The sequence below is a fragment of the Enoplosus armatus genome, chromosome 2, assembly GCF_043641665.1.
Source record: "Enoplosus armatus isolate fEnoArm2 chromosome 2, fEnoArm2.hap1, whole genome shotgun sequence".
Taxonomy (NCBI): Eukaryota; Metazoa; Chordata; class Actinopteri; order Centrarchiformes; family Enoplosidae; genus Enoplosus; species Enoplosus armatus.
In genome coordinates this window covers 2043576-2063008 of record NC_092181.1, presented here as the reverse complement: position 1 = coordinate 2063008, position 19433 = coordinate 2043576, and the positions used below count along the sequence as shown (strand labels likewise).

At 40.5% G+C, this 19433-nt stretch overlaps 1 protein-coding gene across 1 annotated transcript in view; it reads right to left on the bottom strand.

Annotated features, from left to right (window-relative positions):
• Positions 1-3737: 3737 nt before the first annotated feature.
• Positions 3738-19433, bottom strand: part of LOC139302744 (complement C3-like) — a 58332-nt gene continuing 42636 nt past the window's right edge. Inside the window, exons 54-75 of the mRNA XM_070926461.1 lie at positions 18024-18129; positions 17818-17906; positions 16911-17050; positions 15518-15730; positions 15242-15302; positions 15056-15148; positions 14078-14284; positions 13872-13947; positions 13607-13766; positions 13274-13369; positions 9861-10016; positions 9385-9447; positions 8996-9077; positions 8804-8852; positions 8332-8422; positions 8130-8219; positions 7578-7680; positions 7307-7396; positions 6198-6290; positions 6006-6089; positions 5559-5703; positions 3738-3879 (exon numbers count right to left, since the gene is read on the bottom strand). Of these exons, the coding sequence (XP_070782562.1) occupies positions 3738-3879; positions 5559-5703; positions 6006-6089; positions 6198-6290; positions 7307-7396; positions 7578-7680; positions 8130-8219; positions 8332-8422; positions 8804-8852; positions 8996-9077; positions 9385-9447; positions 9861-10016; positions 13274-13369; positions 13607-13766; positions 13872-13947; positions 14078-14284; positions 15056-15148; positions 15242-15302; positions 15518-15730; positions 16911-17050; positions 17818-17906; positions 18024-18129 (2429 nt within the window). The remainder of the gene's footprint in view (positions 3880-5558; positions 5704-6005; positions 6090-6197; positions 6291-7306; positions 7397-7577; positions 7681-8129; positions 8220-8331; positions 8423-8803; positions 8853-8995; positions 9078-9384; positions 9448-9860; positions 10017-13273; positions 13370-13606; positions 13767-13871; positions 13948-14077; positions 14285-15055; positions 15149-15241; positions 15303-15517; positions 15731-16910; positions 17051-17817; positions 17907-18023; positions 18130-19433) is intronic.

Genomic DNA, 19433 nt, shown 5'->3' with positions numbered 1-19433 from the left:
CAGTGCAAAAAACTTCCAGGAGCTCGCACAAATTAAGGTAATGTGGAAATGCTGAAACATACATTAAAGTTCAACAAGTTGGGGGCAGAGATCACCTTCCTGTAAAACAGCAGCGAAAGAGAAATAGAGTGAAGTCAGTGTACAGAAACGATTGCATGCTTTTTCGGATGTACTTCTACAACTGAGGAACACTGTTTTTATTTTATGTCATTTTGTTTTTCTCAACAGTTGTTTGAGTGTGTTAAAGCTTTGGTTCACCTAATTTGCCAAAAGAAATTTTGTCAGATGAGGATCATGAGTTCCAGCATGGACCTCACGCATAATGAGTGATCTGGTGATGATCTTGGCTAAGATCCAGAAGAGAAGTCAGAGAGGAAAAGACCAGAAAGGCCAACAGCCAGAGCTGAGTCCTGCACGTCCTCCTGCCTGATCCCATATCTGCTGTTACTGGAGACTCTCGCTCTGCAGCACTCACCTTTCATGCACCTCCCTCCTCCTGCACCTTTACTTCTCCTCACTGCTGTCTCCACAGTCCTCTTTCATGATGGTGAACTTTTTTTGGACTAGTTTCAGTAAAATGTCACACCGGACAATTCCACTGCAGGCTGGCCCTGGAAGACCACATTAATCCACATGTTCCTGATTTGTCAAATTTCATGTAATGGCACACAATGTTTGATATACCTGTTAATATCCAAAATGTAATGGTTGGAGCCTGCCCTCTTTTTCCTGCACTTCTTGACATTGTCACGTCAGAGTATTCTGTCAATATATATAGCACCATATGCCACACTAGTTGCACTGTAATCCCTCCACCATCTTAAACCTGGCAGCCAGACATGAGGCTCTTGACAAATCAGATATGATTTACAGGGCTTAAGTGAATATATTGCTCTACGAAGTACTGAGATTTTTAACATGACACCTTCTTGATCCATGAGAGTACGATTTACACCCATGGACTGTATGCCTAACAATTCAGTTATGGAAAGAAAAAGTTGGGTGTAAGGAATTTGTTTATTATAAGAGTGGAAAATATGTACAACTGGAAAAAACACCAAATACCAATAACCTTAAGTTCACACTGAGTAAATACACACAAAAAACATTTTGAGTAGTAGGCTCCTATTTTTTCTTTACTTGTCTCAGATGAAATACTAGTCATTTTGTTAAATGTCAAGCACATCTGTGCTGACAGAAGTATTTACTTCATCTGAGCCTCCAGATTTAAGTTCATTGCACCACCTAAAGGTTAAATGAGGCAAAGTTCTAAAGTTTGAAATGCTTGTGTGTACAAGGTTATCCTAAGACATGTCATGAGTTTAAGAATAAAGAAAATATATATATGCTCAGTATAAAAGCAGATTGGTGAAGGAATGGCCAATCACTAATGAACTGTTGAAATTTCACACTTATGGGGATCAGATTTTGGGCAGGATATTTTACCTGTGATTTATTGTAATAATTTTTCTATTTATTATTTATGAGTTATTAGTGTTTTTTATAATGTTACCTTGTTACCGAGACTCTCTACCGTGGTTGAGATAGCTCTTGTTTTCAGGTAAATTAGCCTGGCTGGGTAACATAGCTGATAAAGTCCAAAACACTGGGAACACTGGACACGCAGGAAAAACAGGGAGCTAAGACAAGTAACACACAGCAATAACATACAACGAACTGGCACGAGGGAGAAGGAAGCACACGGACTAAATACAGAAGCAAGGTGGGGATAATGAGGGGCAGGTGAAATAATCAGGGCAGCTGTGGGAAACACAAAAAGGCAGGACATGAAGTAGTCTGAAACAAGAGGAGAGGTAAGAAACAAAATAAAACAGGAAACATGAAACTAATCACATAACTTAGGAAGCAAACTGTGACATACTGAAATCACATGTCAGTGAATTTTTTTATGTTTTGTTAATATACTTTTTTAAGGAACAAAAAAGGTCTTTGGGGAATATCAGAAATCCGTCTTTTCGTCTCAGCTGGGGCGTGTTGGTGTCTGCTTCATTGACAGCAGCTGGCAGGCTGCCAGAGTGCCGGTGTTACACTGCAGGGAACGAGAGACAAAGTGAACAAACTTGAGTTGTAGTCTTTTAAGGACCACGCCAGCGTCTAAACAGACCAAAGTGATATTTGCAGCTAATTGCAGTTTATAGGCTAAGTTGTTGAATGTGCTATCGAGCCCCGTTCTGGACTGTGTCATCCACTGCAACAAGAAAATGATCTTTAAAAGTGATTGAACAATGATCAAACCTTTATTTTGTATAAATCTAGTAATACGCTGAAATATAATGGTAAATGAGAATGGAAAACTCAAGGACATAATGAGTACATAGTGAACATGATGAGAGCCTTGAGGAGTGTTAGATGAAAAAACGGTGTACCAGTACCAATTATATATTGTCTACAATATGTCTACATTGTCTATTTTCTTTGAAAACTCAAGTAGAAAATGTGCACACTATTTTTCATATCTATTGTAGAAGGAAATTGTGTTATTTGTATAAACTAGATGTTGTATGCCTAACCTAGATGTGTGGTAGGTTTAATCATAAGAAAAATATGAAGCAGTAATGGGCAGAAAGTAAGTACAGTCGAGCACACGAAGATTGAAAAGAGAAAGGTCACTCTGCCCTGAACAGGTCAGAGGACTTTTATATATATATATATATATGTGTATATGTATGTATATATATATAAGTATATATGTGTATATATATATATATACATATAAGTAGGGTTGTTTTTGTAAGAAGAAGAAGGATGACAGGATCGATACTGGAAGTTGCCCTAAAGCCAGAAAGCAGGGGCAAGGTAGGTGTTTTGCATAGCAACAGTGTAATGCCAAAGTGAATTTGTTGTGTTTGAATTAATGACCAACCAGAAACATCACAATCCATCAGGAGGAGAATATTATGCCATAAAAATTCACGAGATTTTTTTAGCTGCTCGATTTATTGTAATGTTTTATTCTTCAATAAATCTACAATACATGACGTGTTTCTTACGGACAGTGTGGAGGGAGACCTGCGCTCATCTGGCCCTGGTGAGGGTTTTCTTAAACCACAGGAGCAAATCTCATTACAACTTAAGGGGGAACCACAAACAAGGACTTTTTTCAATAGTATTTCCTGGAGGGAACATCAGTAATATCACCAAAGTCTATCAACGTATTCATTCTCTGAAAATAGGCATAGAGGTATTTCAACCTTTTGTTTTGTTTATGAGGAGAAGTAAACAAACATTCAGAGACTTTATCTTTGTTTGAACAAAATTACTTACAAGGCATCTGTCACAGTCTGAGCAATTTATGACACTTTTGTGCAAGAAGGTTTTTAATCTGGATTGGAACATTCGTACGAGCAAACCACACAAAAAAAGTAAGAGACATTTAGGACAAGAATATTAGAACATTACTGCTTGAGGCTCATTTGTGTGTCTTGCATGGTGAAAATGTACTTTGTTAAGATGATCTCATGTGAAAGTAGCAACCTTGGCAGTCAGTACTAAAGCGTTTACATGCTAACAAAACTGAGAGCTGCGTTTTCTGCCCGTCAGCTACAGGACCTCAATATCAGACGCAGACCACGAGATAAAGACTGTTACAATTTAATCAACAGCATGTTCATACTGTTGTGACTTCTGCATCCAATATCCTATTGCAATCAGAGTTTTACATAATAGGAATTACTGGATTAATAATTAAAAACAGCACTTCATTTTCTTCAGTTTCATTACTGCGGACATCCTAAGACTTCTTGCTGAACGACCATCTCCTCTATGCCCAAACAGGTATGTCTGTGTTCCACAGTCAGACACTCTTCTTCTGTGGGCCAGTACTCGATCCAGGTTCTCTCACTGAGTACATACTGATACCTGAGGAAAACAAAGTGAAAAACATGTGGCCAGGTATTTGTTCATAGGGAAATAGAATTCTTCAAGGTCACATTATAATCCATTCTACAATCTACAACATGTTGCAATTCAATTAAATACACAGAAATATCATAGTTGATTCAAACGTATCTTCCTGCCTCACAAACAAACAGTGCATTCATTTCCATCCAACTTTGAAATTCACCATGCCTGTTTGTTTGGTATGTAGCACGCACAGCAGGGAGGTGCAGAGGAGTGGCGCAAACAGGTGGGAGATTCAAATGAGACAGTTCAAAGCCAGTTTTTGTTATTTTGTGCTGAGAATGAACGTGAGAGAACCAGGGGTCTCATTTATAACTGTTGCGTACGCACAAAACGGGGCCTGAAAGAGGCGCACACCACTTCCCACACACAAGGTGTGATCTATAAAAACAAACTTGGCGGGAGAATGTGCGCACCTGTAAGTGAACTCTGACCCACGCCTACGAACATTTTGGAGACAGGGGAAATTGGCGACGGTGAGGTGGTGAATTGAAACCAGATTGTATAATGATGCCTCTCACACATTTCATTTCACTTAATATCAAAGCAGTGTATAAGCAACTCAAATCTTAAATCAAAGTCTGCTCAAAGTTTCAACTGGAGCAGAGGAGAGGGCCACACTGTACGGGAACTAACTGAAGAAGTTATCATCATTGGTTGTAGAAATAAAAAGATTACATCAAACAGTATAAGAGAACTGCAGAACAGAGCGACAGCAGTTTCTAATAATGTCCTCTAATACTGTGCATATCATCAAGTACGATTTGAGTTGTTATGTAGTTTTTGTGTGTAGAATCGCTGCAGTGAACAGACTCCGCCTTCTCCAGTCACCTCACCCGGCTCATCTTCACCACCTGCACATGGACTGCCATGATTCATGGGAACATTGCCTGCAGACGAGCGTACGCATGATTTTATAATGCACGCCATTTTCAGCTTTTGTGCGTACATACACTTTTAGTCTGAATCCTACGCACTGTTTTATAAATGAGACCCCAGATCTATTTCTGGCACAAAGTCCTTCTGCACGGATTTAAAATTCATGACCATGATGGCATAATGCTTAAGAATGTAAATAAATTCAGTGAAATACTCTCCAACTTGTAGATGCATTTAATTCGGTATCAAAAATAAAAGTTGAATGTGATTATTGCAGAAAAGTCAGTAAAGTTCTCTGCATTGATATATAAATCCATGGAGATGATTCTTCTTCTTCATCCTGTATGAAATATGTGTGATAGTCTGCAGCCTCCAATTTGAAAAGAGTGAGAGTGTATTTATTAACCAACACACAGTCTGATCTATATTCTACTTCACTCAGTCACTTTGCATGTCGTGCTTCTGCACTTACGTGTCCCAAAAAAGCAGGCACACGTAGAGACGCCTTCACAGTCTATATGCAGCAGACCTTCTGCTTTGTACTCGTCATTGCGTTTGTGTCACTAAGTTGATTTGATGATGTCCCTCTATGACTCAGGAACGCTACCACATCAAATAAGACTTACAGTGTAGACATACTTGATTGGCTCAAGTGAAGTATATGCAGTGATAGAAAGCAGGGAAACAGTAAAATTATTGAAATGGTGACAAAATTGCGAGGGGGACGCACACACCACACACATACAGAACAAACTCACGATTGACTCAGTTGGTCTTTGTGAATATCTGTGGATGCACCCATGATGAGGTAGGTTTTTCCTGTTCTCAGATCTAAAGCTTCTCTGCAGTGTGCGTAACTGAGGAAAGTGCGTAGTTTACCCAGAGGGCCCACATCATAACTTCCTGTAATTAAAATATGGGAGAAGAGAATACAAGAGGACATAATTAACTACATAACAACAGGTTTCATATAGAAGCATTACTCATGCACACATTTTCCATCAAGTCATGTATAAATGGGCTACTATGGGATACTTCCACTATCCCTTGTTGACGTGCATTGCAACTTACTGCATTAATAACAAAACTACATGCACAGCATTAATACTTCTACAGTAGACATCTCATGTATAAACGGCAAAGAAGGCCTAGAAACACCAGAATGGATGGAAAGTGACCATAAAGGAAAGGAGATTAACACTAACCTTCCTTAATGACTTCCACTATCCGCGCTGTGTGAACGTCAGCGGACAACTCGCCTGTAAACGCTTCCATTCTTACTTTGTACACTGAGAGGACACAAGTTGCAGATAGTTAGCTCACTTGCTCTCTCTCTCTCTCACACACACACACACACACACACACACACACACACACACACACACACACACTCTTACCAAAATCTATCTTGCTGGTCCGTGAGCTCTCACATGACTTTTCAGTGCGCTCATCAATTCTGATTTTGCCCTTTCTCTGCATACTACAGTTCTCTGGAAAAACACAGAGGGAACAAAGTAAATACACAACGGAAGACTCAAATGAATGAGCACATGGGCATGTCTGACCCAAGTCCTTAGTCTGCAACTAAGTCCTGACCCAAATACACAAGGCAGTCCCTGGTTTACATATTCACTATTTCCTGTATGACAGATACCAGGTGGTTTACTCTGTGGTGGGCAGTAAATTGAGACTTATTAATAACCACAATCATCACTGATTGTTGAAATGTTGCACACCTCATTTTTATCTATCAAATGTGATGCATTGCATTGTGGGATTATTAACAGGAACTAGAGGACATGCCATGGACACTACCTTTTTTGTTCAATTGTGGGGATTTCTGACACAGTGCATAAATCCTACACTGAGCATTTGGGCGACACTCACCCAAGCAAAGATCCCTCTCAGCCGTCATCCCTGCCTATCTAGCACAAAGAGTTACTAGAGAAACTTCATCATTTTCTGACCTAATGCTTACAGGGCTCAAGCCCTGAATGTTTTTAGCAAAGCCACAAACACTGTTCATCATGTGTGGCATTGTTTCTACTAAACTCCGATCATAGCTGCATAGGAACCGATGTATTTTAAATGGACAGGCTGAGGACCCCCACCCCCACTCCCACCCGTGTCGTCTTTTTGCTCAGCCCCTGTCACCGGAGACCTGCAGGTGTGCTTTAATACAAACTATAATATATAACATTACTCAGTTTGGACATTCAGTGGCAGCTGATAACAACTGTTTATGTATTAGCTCTCATCACAAACAGAGTGGCTGGAATATTTATCTATAACTGGACAAAGCATTTTCTTATCTTTGCCATAAAATGCTAATTTGACTTCTTTTAATGTGCTTTGGTGGCTTTTTATCTATTTGTATTAATTATATTAATGGCACAAACCATTGATCAAGGTATAATTAACACCCTTGAAGCAAAATGTTGGTTTTCCTTCAAGAGTTTCAGATTGAACAAATGTGTGCTTAGACAGTTTAGGTCTTCCTGTTTACCTTCAGCACATATGCATGCATCATTTATACAGAGCAGCAGTAGCTGTCCAGCTCTCCTCTCTGGGTGGTAGAATTTCACACACTGTGTCTCTGCAACAAGAAAGAAAGAAATATTGTGTGTTGGTTGATCGCAGGATCTCAGTACATCAGCAAATGTCATAAAATGTTTTCAGAGTAGATTATTTTATTTGCAGCGATGAATAAATTGTTGAGCTGTTGTTGATATGTCTGTCTGAGGTCACATATGTGTCTAAGAGTCTCCGAGACTCACGGTCATAGTATTCATAGACAGACACAGCAGCTGGTTGTAACAAGTCCCCTTTCAGCTTCTGATGGATCCTAAAAGTGATCTCCTCTGGTTGTGTGTGAGAAACCTGTGGAGAGATGGAAAGCAAAGGTACAGTATGTGTGTGAGAGAGAGAAAAACAACTTAATTTCAGTTGTTTTTTGGCCATAAGATGCACATACACAACAGCAGACATTGCTGCTGAATTTTCTAAATGTAATTTTCAAAGCCGTGAGCACAACAAACCAAACTGTCAGCAATGACAAATACAACTAGAGGTAAGTGAGAAAAAATGTTAGGGTTTTGGTGGAATGGCCCTTGAATGGTGGACAGACTCAGTGAGCGAAGACTGGCCACTGACAAATTAGGGTAAAGTTCCCTACATTTTGGGAGAGAGCTCTCTACAGCCGACCATATCAATGAGAAGCACCACTGGGCAGGATGATGAATTAATGTAAGCTTTAATGTTCTTGTCAATGAAACGTATTTGAGGAAGGGAGCCAGAGAGAAAAGGGGATAGAGGGAAGAAAGCCTTACCTTATCCAGGTAGATGATGAGTGAGCCTCTTTCTGACAGGACTGTGTTCATCTCATATTTTGCAATGGTGCGGGCTCGTCCTTTGGACAACTAACACACACACAAACATACAAACACAGTTTAAAACTACAAGTTAGTAGAAACAAGATGTGTTTCAAGACTGATTGTGTGTTTGCATGTTTGTGTGCATATAAGCTCTTACTAAGTCCAGGTCATCTGTGTTGACGGTGAAGCCAGTTAGCAAGCCAATATTCAAGATTGACATGGTTGCATCACGCTCCATGTCCTTATACCTGTACACAGAATGGACGGAATAATTAAAATGATGACATATAAAAGGTGGATTCATCAAATGTCAAATCCAACTACCTTCATAAAGCTTTTACATGTTTCAAATATAATTTTAAACTATGAGGAAAGGCATGGTGAGTCAGAGCTGCTCACAGGAGAGAGAGAGAGAGAGAGAGAGCAGTAATATGCAACCATTCTTAGCCCGTGTTGATTTCAGGGCACAGAGGGTAGGACCATTAAAACAAGAGTGAAAAACAAACAACAGAAATACAAGAAAGACTCAAAGAAAGAGTGGAGAGAAATGAAATAATGGAAGTGGTGATGGCTGTTTAAAGCCATGTTACTCGTGTCACGTGTCAGTATGACTTCTTGATTGTACTTACAAAACCTCTATTTTCAGCTTGTATATGTTCTCATCCTCATCCATTTTCTCTGCAGAAGCAAAACATCTGATTTGAGCATTTAGTTTACATTTGGCAAACACCCCCCAAAACAATAACAACCAGACAAATACAAGCAAGACAAAGACAGCTAAAATAAAAACCAACAGAAAGAGACAGAGGACACCAAATTACCTGGGAGGAGCTGCACTGACAGGTTAAACTTCTGACAGTCACTCTCCTTTTCTTTAGGCAGAGCGTAATACAGCGACACCATCTGTCACATAGATAGGAGTGCATCTTAAAGCCCTGAGGAACCGTCAGGGCCTCAAAGAGGGCCCAAGATAAGTTCAAAATCTAATTTAGCAAAAATTACCTCTCATTTAATGTGCATTTATATTGTCAACAGCATTTATTATAAAATCTAAATGTTTCCAAGTCAAAATGTACCTTCCCAGCAACACTGCACCTGCAACCTACAGTTCGTCTATTCAGGGACACCACGTATACCAGCTAGAGTCAGATTGATCAAAATCACACAACAATACTAATAAAATATCAAACAAAAAATGTGTTATACTTACTTTCAATGTCACTTCTCCTTTTCCTGTGGCAGTCACATTTACATCCTTATTTATACTGTTGAACTGTTGAGATTTAAAACATGCACACGTGCAAACAAACACATACACACATACAAAGGTAAAGAAAACATTAGAAATCATCAGTATTACCAGATCATTAGGAACAAACAAACACACACAACTGAGAGGAGTTCTGACTCTAAAGCAGATTTGATATTTCTAACATGGAAACACATTTCCAGGTGTAATATCAAAGGAGTCACTTGAAGTAACAAATCCAGAGCGAATGATGAGAAGCTCTATTTTAGCTTGTTTTTTCATTGACCTCGTAGGACATTTACTGCTGCCGAGCTGTTTTCCTGCTATAACCTGAGCACGTTAGCTATAACAACAGTTCTTCTGCTCAATATGGCCGGACAGCTGATTAATGCAGTTGTAATGAGGCTCTCTGTGTTTGTATGTGCATGTGTTCTCACTCTGGATGTTTTTGTGGCGTGGTGGTTTTCCCTGTTGAAATGGAACCTGTCAGGTCTTGACCTGCCTGGCAAGAAGACGTCCACATCCAGATCGTACTCTGGTTCTCCAGCATTGGCCCAGTACTCAGCTAAAGCCTGGTACACCATTTTAGTAGCCTGGGGGGAGAGACATAATCAATAACCTGAGCGCATGTTACCGAACAAAAAAGAAGCAGAACAGTGCTAAAAAGCTAAAAATATTGACACATGAATGCATCCAAACAGAGAGAGAAGGAGAGAGTCCTGTGTTACCTGAAGTGATCCATAGCCTCCGTGCACCTTCTGCTGTTGGTTGAACCATCTGACAACAGGTCTGGCTCTTTCAAAGGCCTTTATCAACAGAAGGCAAGTAAAGGGTTGAAATCTCTGGAGTTGACAGTTTATTAGCTGTTTGAAATGATTTTACTGAATGTAGAAGTCCTGATTCAATGCTGCCTGAAACCTTCCAAAGCATATCATAGATTTCTGAATGTATTTTATTGTCTAAGAAGTCTTTGGTATCATATTATCTACATAGAGACAAGTGTTTTAGGTGCTTGAACAATGGCATAAAAAGAGGGACATAATCACATAAAGGATATCAGAGTTTTTGCTTAATATGTGGATTAAAAGTTCAGTGATCTTCTGTGTCGGGAAGTCTATACTATGGTACAGTTTATTATGGGACAATGGTACAGTTTATTGCTATTTCATTGTACTCTACTCGTTAGTGTGATACTCAGACAGGTCACCAGACGGCACATAGAGCTTGGGAGGAGCCTAAAACCCCTGAGAGGCAAGCACTGCAAAATAAACCCTGTAGTGGAGCTGAATGCAAGCAGAGGCGGTTCAACTTAGAGTCATTTCCTGTATGTGTGTCACATGGGTTTGGCCACCGCCTTGCGCCTTTAGGAGACTAGTGGCACGTCCTGAGTCTATTCACTCCAATGAGAGAAGTGAACTCGAGGACAGATTATGACTGATTTTCTCGCCCTGTCGTTGCCAAAGTAAATATTGGACCCATTTTTCATATCTTCACATATCTAGAGGGTATATTTTAATGACTTTGATAATCCCCTGACTTTCTAGCGCCATCATCAGGTCGAAATCCTAACTTGCCCAGTACTTGCATTCATGACCATAAACAAAACTCATGACATTACCATCAGCCTCAGCTGTACTTTGTGTTTCATGCAAATTAGCAAACGATAGCATGCTAACACACTAAACTAAAATGGTCAACATGGCAGCCATTACACCTGCTAAACATCAACATGTTAGCATTGTCATTGTGAGCATGTTAGCATGCTGATGTTAGCATTTAGCTCAAACCGCCACTCAACCGAAATACAGCCTCACAGAGTTGCTAGCATGGCAGTAAACTGGATACGTAATGGAATATTACAGGCTATTAATTACACTGCAAATTGACACAAAATAGAAGAAAGAATATGGTCATTTAAAAAAGGAAATGTGAAAAACATTTTGATCTCTTTTTAGAAAGTGTTCTTGTCAGGGAAATGTCTGTCCTCACCAACCTTCTACTCTTGTAATGTAGTAACATGGATTATGGCTCTGTGGTCTGTTTTTTCTTGGTATGGTGAAACAAGCTGAAGCACATAACTGGGACCTGCTCACCTTGGCCTTGACCAGAGCAAGAAGGGCGTACGCTGTGGCCTCCAGTGTGTAAACATGGCCCTTAGGTACAGGCCAGTGGGACAACTCTGAGGAAGACACACACACACACACACACACACACACACACACACACCTTATTACTCTACTGTAGTTGTGACAAGATTCATTAACTATTAAGTCCACAAACCCCCTTGTATGTGTATGTTTGCTCTTTGTAGTGTTATTTGGACCACAAAAGCACACATGCACACACTCACACTCGCACAAAGTAAACAGTAGATTTTGTTTCTGGTCATGTTTAGGAGCATTGTGTGAGGAAACCTGGGGAGGCAAAGTTGTAGAGGATCTCCTGGTTCAGTATGTTTTCATTGGCTAGGGCATATGACGTCATGGCAACAGCATATGGGTTGGTGAGGCTGGGCAGACGCCTCTCCAGGTAGGCCACTGCTTTGTCTATACTGCCTGGCAGACTCTGGACAGAAGGGAAAGACAGGTAATGAGGAGAGATAACCAGAGGCTTAGTGAGTGGCAGACTTGAGATCCAGCTCTCATGTTTGCAGTTCTGGCTGTTAACACTGTGTCCATCCTGCTGAGTCTCTCATCTTTGAGGTAACTGCTGTCGTGTGTACCCATATTAGGACATACACCCACATTAGATGCAGAGACAGCCTCTTGTTGGATTTGGAGTAGGTGCAAAGAGGGTAGCTGAAAGTCAAGTGCAGTTGGGCAGTGATCTGACCGTCACTGCTGACCCATGTGTTAAGGCTGAGGACAGAAACAACTTGTGAAAGTTGCACACAAAAATGTCTATGGATTATCCAGAGTAATAGGGACACACCGTTTCTGGAAAGAGATGTTGCTGTGTCACAAACTGGCTGAAAGAATGTGACGAGAAGGAGGGAGTCCACCCAATAGGTTTATTTAAAACTATGAATCATTCATTTAAACTAAATTACTAAAACAAATCAAACGATGGAGTGTGCAGATCAGCCATGTCAGCAATGCAAGTAGTAGCAGATGTTACGATGTCATTTGTTTGCAATGCTATGAGCAACACAAATGAAATCCATCCACATCTAATGCTTTGGGTGGCAGAAGAAGTCATAGGACAGGTATTATGTATGTATTATTGTGTATTATGTATTATATACAGGGAGCCTAGAGACCTCTAATGGTAGGTGGGAAAATATGATTTTGTTCCCTTAATTTTGTGTGAAGCGGCCATTAAATGTAGAAAGAGACTTAAAGATGAATAAAACAACTTTAGGGAGTGGAGCATTAAAGGGCTGTTGGAGAGTTGGAAGGGCTTCATTTAGGTAACTTCAGGACACTAAAGGACACATTTACATACATAAAGTCATGATGTTGCACATAAGGTACAACAGGGGTCCGTCTTGTTGATTTGTAGTCAGCCATAAAAACTAAGGAATAACAAGAAGAACAAGAGGAAAAGGACGTGGCTCTGTATTGGACTATTTCATGCATACAACTGTGGTAGTTGGAAGCTCTCACAATCATTGCATTACTCAGAATCATTATTAAATGTTAAATTTAGTTTTAATTTGTTCAGTGGTGGACAGTAGCGGTTTTTATTAGTCCGTTTCCCTGTACACAATGACTTATACTTCATAGAGTCTTGATTGTCCCCTCTCTTATACTCTCCTGTGATTTACTGTATCAGGAAAACGGACTAGTGGGCCTCTTTCAAAAGCAAGAGGCAGAAATCAGTAAAGTAGAAGAGAAAACATTGTACTCACATTAACAGTGTTGACACATAGTGTGCGTGACTCCTGCATGGCAATGAGGCAGAAGGCCGTCATGGAGGCGTCTGAATCTGTGCCGAGCACGTCACCCTACACACACACACACACACACACACACACGCACACACACACACACACACACACACACACACGGAAAGATGTCTTTTTTATTGTTTTTGTGTAGCACCGGGTTTAAGAACTGCTGTTACTGAAATCAGTACAATCGACAACATTAAATATCAGTTTATTCATACACGATCATAGTAAATAACATAGCACTTTTGTTTAGAACCAAGACGAAGAATTGATGTTATTCTTTGCACGCACAATCATTTCTCCATGGATAATCGTTCCAACTTCTCTAAACGAGCCGTCAGGTTGCTGTGTGTTGAGAGTCAGAAACTTGACAGCGTCACAGATAACTTTGCTTTGCACTGCCACCAGATGGCTGGCCATGGCAAACACCTTGGCAACATACGCCGTCAGCCTTAGAGAGGAGAGGAGAGGAGAGATGGTGTTCTAACAGTTAAAGGAGTCGACAGAGGATGTGGAGACATTCATGTACAAGTTCATGAATGTTTGGATGCCTCACCAGGTGCTACTTTGGCGAGTGGCCCACGCAGCAAAAGACCCATCAATCTTACGGTAGGAAAGCTCGTTGTTGTATCCTGGACACAAACAAAACACACAACACAGTTGCTCCTCTTCAGTTTGAGGAGTCCTTTTAAATTGGACTCCTCGGTTAGACAGAATTTCTGGTACTTGTGCTAACAAATGCATCTATGTGTGTGAGTCTACCAGTCATGATGTGTTGGAGGGCTTCGTCACGTTTCTCAAAGCCCACAGTTTCCCACTGGTTGGTTTTGTCCAAATACATGGCTGCAATGACAGACAGGGTCATGGTGATCATGTTGTCCTCTCCAGAGCCTGAGGGCTGTTTGATCAGAGTACCCAAAGACTTCCCACCAACGGCGTTCTCCACCAGTGCACTCATCTGCTCTCTTCCTGTGTGGACAAAGATAAAAGGAAGAAAACTAAAACATTTTTACAGGCACTGTATCACGTCACGTGCCCAAATATAACATAATGGGCCCTGTTATCATGCCAGTGCAAAGTCAGTGGCAGCACAAATGCAGTTGCAATGCAATTGTCCATTTCTTTGCGGAGTGCTGCGGATGAGGCTGTGTTTATGAATTCTGGTCAGCATTTTGCCATTGAATTCCCCGTTTCCTAATGACCTCAGACCACCTCCTACTTCAAAAGCAAGGCCGCTTTTATAGATGTAGTTGGCGGAGAAGAACCCCCAAAACACATTACGTGTATGTTAAGTCACTTTCTTCTACAATTCACTTCTGTTCGCTGAAGTTTCAGTTCAGATTCCTGAAACATAATCATCTACCACTGACAACAAATTTGGGGTGATACACAAATATCGATATTGTGAATGCACACGACTGTTTGCCACTGAACTTTTTCAACAGCTCGCTGTGTGACCATGGCAACCACAGAGACCACACTTAAGGAAACAAAGCAGGAGCTAATTTTACTGAGATCTGAATTCTACACTTCTTCACCGGCAGTGAACAAACGTATCAACGAACAACAAACTGTCTCGGAGCAACATCATCTTCTGATCTGGACCGATGAATAATGCTTATAATGTTAGTTAGCTAAACTTGCTATTTTAATCGTGTCATACACTGCAACCTGCTGTATTTAGCTACATGATGAGATTAGAGGTTCAAGTTTCAGAAAAACATTTTCCCATCATCTCACCTGTCAGGTAGATTTCTGTGCTCGCAGGTGTGTTTGGAGCCAGATCTTTCAGAGGAATTTCACTGTTGATAATTACATTTTGTTTACCATCTAAAGGAGAAGACAGTTGGCAAGGTGTAGGGGATTAGCAAATAAAAAAACAGATATTACAAGTTTTCCTTATTGTTGCTACTACAATAGTAAACTTACCTCCCGTAGCAGGGTCTAGTGTTATAATCTTTGTAGATTTTATCAGTACGCCTTCAGGCTGGAAAAACAGCAGTTAATAAACACACCCGGAACAACAACTATCTTTGAGTGACTATCTGTTCCACTGTGTGACAAAACTGCACTGGGGCTTTTCTTTCTTTCTAAATACAACTCTGAACATCAGTCTGATGTGGTTGCAACTGGCTTAAAGTAGCCACACATACATGCAAATCAGACAGTTACAGTTACAGATACTGAGACTGTTTGTCTTACCACCACCCACAGCATCTTTCTGATTCCATCACTGAGCGATGAGTCTTTAACAGCTGCTTTGACTTCAATGGGGAATTGTCCTTCCTTCATGGGAATCATGATGAAGGGTACAGATTGTATAGTTTGGGGCTCAACTTGAACCTCCTGGCGATATTTCCGACGCTTAGAGGCTGAACTGCACAGATGCGCCTCCTCAATCAGATCAACACGCACCTTGAAATGGGAAAAGATGGAGAGAAGGAAAAAGAAAGACACTGACATGTAGATGTTGACAAATTAAAAGGAGTGAATGGGGGGAGGAAAAATGATCCAATGCAGATGTTTCCAGGTCACTGAATGGTTCAGTGAGCATGAATGTGAGTGTGAAGTGATGGCCTTTGCGGTCACCAGGTCTAAAAGCAATTAGGACCGACATGTTAGGCAGCGCTCTCCACCACCATCATCAAAACACACCCACATAATTCAAGCGTAAGGATCAAAACGGTCAGTTTAGGCCGCTAATGATACATGCCTCTGAAAAAAGAAATCCTCAAAATGAAGCTGTTACCAAACAAGACTGGCTACATTAAGGACTGTATAATCTTATCGGTATTAAAACAATGGCGTCCAGGTGGGATGAAAAGTCTCTCAATCACAGTTACAGTATAGATTCATATTGGTTCTACAAAAGAACTACTATGTATATGTATATGTATAAATACTATGTATTTTCATTTGATAGGTCGCTCATGTCTCTTTTCATGTCTCTTCAGGGATCTTAACAGCTTCTTTCATGTACACCATGGCATTTATTCACAATAGATATAAAACAGGGTAATGCTTGGTTAAATTGAAGCAACATATTGACGTTTGTTGAAATACCCTAATTAGCTTTCTGGAGTTAGATGAGAAGACCGATGGCACTTTCATATCTGTCAGTGGAGTATGAAGTTACAGTGAGCAGAAACCTGGGAAACTGCTAGTCTGGCTCTGTCCAAAGGTAACAAAATCCCCCTACCAGCCCCTTTTAAGCTCACTAATTAACACGTTATAGCTCGCTGAGCAGGGGAGGGACTCAAACGCAGGCGGAACAGGCAGACTGATGCAGTTCAATGACTTATTGTATTGATTATTGATGTTCACATCTTACACTCTGAAGGAATGTGAATACGCATATTTTCCCAAGTGTTGAACTGTTCCTCTAAAGGGAAGATTGTGAGTATAATATGTGGAGATGTGCTAACAGTGGTTGATTATGTATACTGCTGAATTTACTGATGTCACATCATTTGCATCAGTCAGTAAATTAGGTGTAAATTCAATGAAAACTGCAATGTGCATTTGCATGCCACCAGTTTCGTAGACAACCTTGCCATCTGTTCTTAAACACAAGAGCTGAATAGCCCAGACTCACAGTGGCAGGATCAGGGCTGTAGTTGTGGAGAATGGCCTTAATTTCCAGCTGCTCTCCACGGACAGCAGAGTGTGGCAGCCTGAGATCAATGAAGAAGTCCTTCCGGACAATGACCTCTAATGGATCGGCCACGCAGATACCTTAAAGACGAGAGGAAAAATAATCATGAAATAAGACAAAAGCAAAAGAAAGAGGGGAAGAGGATGTTGGAGGGACAGGTGACATGGAGAAACATTATAATAAGTGTTTAAATCAGTATCTCCATTAACCGACTAAATCTCCAAAGAGCAGAATCCTCCTCCAAAACCTGACAAATTGGAGAGGGTTAAAATTCCTCGATATTTTACTCTCGCAGCCCACTGAAAGCTTTGAACGCTAAGTTTCACGGTGCCTGCCTGAGTAACCCCAGGCTGAGCTGCTGAAGACTGCTATGGACCACACAACCGTCCTACCCTTAACTCAACAAGCCATAATCTTCTCTTGTCCTAGTAGACATGGTTATCATTGTCATAATCCAATATTTGACACTGAGTCATATTTGTTTTATCTCTATTGAAAAAATCCATTTATGTGACAGATGTTGTTATAAGTCTTCTATAGGACTGAAAGATTCATCAAACAAACAAACAAACAAAGGTTTGAGTACTGATTTTGAGAATCAAATATCAATGTAACAAACGAATATTGGAACATTATAGGCAGGCCTTGGTATGTTGACGTTATTTGACAGCAGACAGTTGAGACAGACAGGGAACGTGGTGACAGAGAGGCGGATATACAACAAAGGACTGGGACAGAATCCAAACAGAAATGTTGCAGTTCTGCTTAAAGAAAGCCCTTTTAACCACAATTAATGTAAAGAAAAAGAAAGAAAGAGTTAAGTCGTGCAGAGAAACTGAATCCTCACCGTGAGTGCTTGACAGACTGATGCCAATGAACTGCCAGGTTGTGATCGAGTCTGGCAACGGAACATTTTGCACTAATGAAGTGGTGTCACTGAAACAGAGAGACGTGTTAACACTTTGAGAGGTAAAGGGTAGCTTTCAATCCCAGTACTGTTATCAATGAAGTTATCAGTGTATATTTTCTGTGTATACGTTTCAGTTGACTCACCAGTTAGAGCATGTAGGCAGTTTGATATCAGACCACAGCCAACTTTCAGGGAACTTGGTGCGAGAAACAATTTCATTGCTGTCCATGTAACTGTCATCCTCTTCACCTAAAGTGTCATTAAAGAGGTTATTATCTTGATTGTTTTCTAAGCACCATGGATAGTAACCACCCAGGGCGTCCCCCATCCCCTTGATTGATCCAGAACATTAAGGAAACGACAGTAGGTAAAGAAATTGAGTTGAAAATATTGATTGATGACATTTGGAGGAGCTGATGGTAAGACAGCCAAAACAATTAACAACTATTTACTGTAAGTATTGTTTGAGCATGGAAGCAAGCTTAAACAGTCTGACCAGAACACAGTCTCAACAGCTTAGTGCTTTAGCTGTATTCATATAGAAATATTCACATTTTAGGTTTGTACTAAAATGAAAATCACATGGCACGATTTCAATTCAATTCAGCATTAACCATTTACTGTCACCTGCTGCCACATAGCCTTACATAGACGCAGATATCTTAGAAACATTTTAGAGAGCCTGAACTGTCGTGCAGAAGTTCAGTGAATATGTGGTAATTGGGTAATCTGAGCTATGATTCTTACCCAAGCTGCTGGCTCGTTTCCTCCTGCTGGGGGCCGGACACTTCAAATCTGGAAATGCAAAGCAGACTAGCTCTTAAACAGAACCCAACAAGTATAAACCCAGTCTGCATGGTATCTGTGATGTGATACTGTTAACATAAGGGAGAGGTCATTTGACACAGTAGACACAGTAATGTTCCTGTGTTGGTACAAGGAGATTGGATTTACAATTGCAATTTGAAGAAGTTTAAGAACAGAATATTCCACAAATGCATTAGTAGAAAAAGACTTGAAGGAACAAAACAGCAGGGGCCATGTCAGCTCATTGTTGTGTTCTTTCCACGACACTGGTCGTTCACGGTCCAAAGTGTTGTGTATAGAAGTGTTCAGAAGATGTATGAACGAATCTTTGACAATGAGTCTGAAAACTGAACTGACTGCACTGAATCACCATTGTCACTGAACAAATCAGTAGCTTTTAGCAGCGGAGCTCCTCACTGCTTACTGAGAAGATCGTCGTCACCTCAGCTGTGATACACTGTACATCACTTTCTCCTTAAAAGTGGTGAAAGCCCCAGAAACAATACTAGTGAACTGAGGGACGTCAGAATCAGCGCTAAACATTGCATCCGAATGAACAGTGATGCGTTCACTTACTGATGCACATAATGAAGTAACTTTAAATGGTTATGCGACCACTGTAAAAGAAAAAGGGTAAAAAAGTGAACAAACTACATCGTCAGTGACTACAAGTCTTCGAACAATGAAAGGGTTTTAATCACCAAAGGGATTCGTTATTTCCACCTCTAGCTGAGTATGAGCCACAC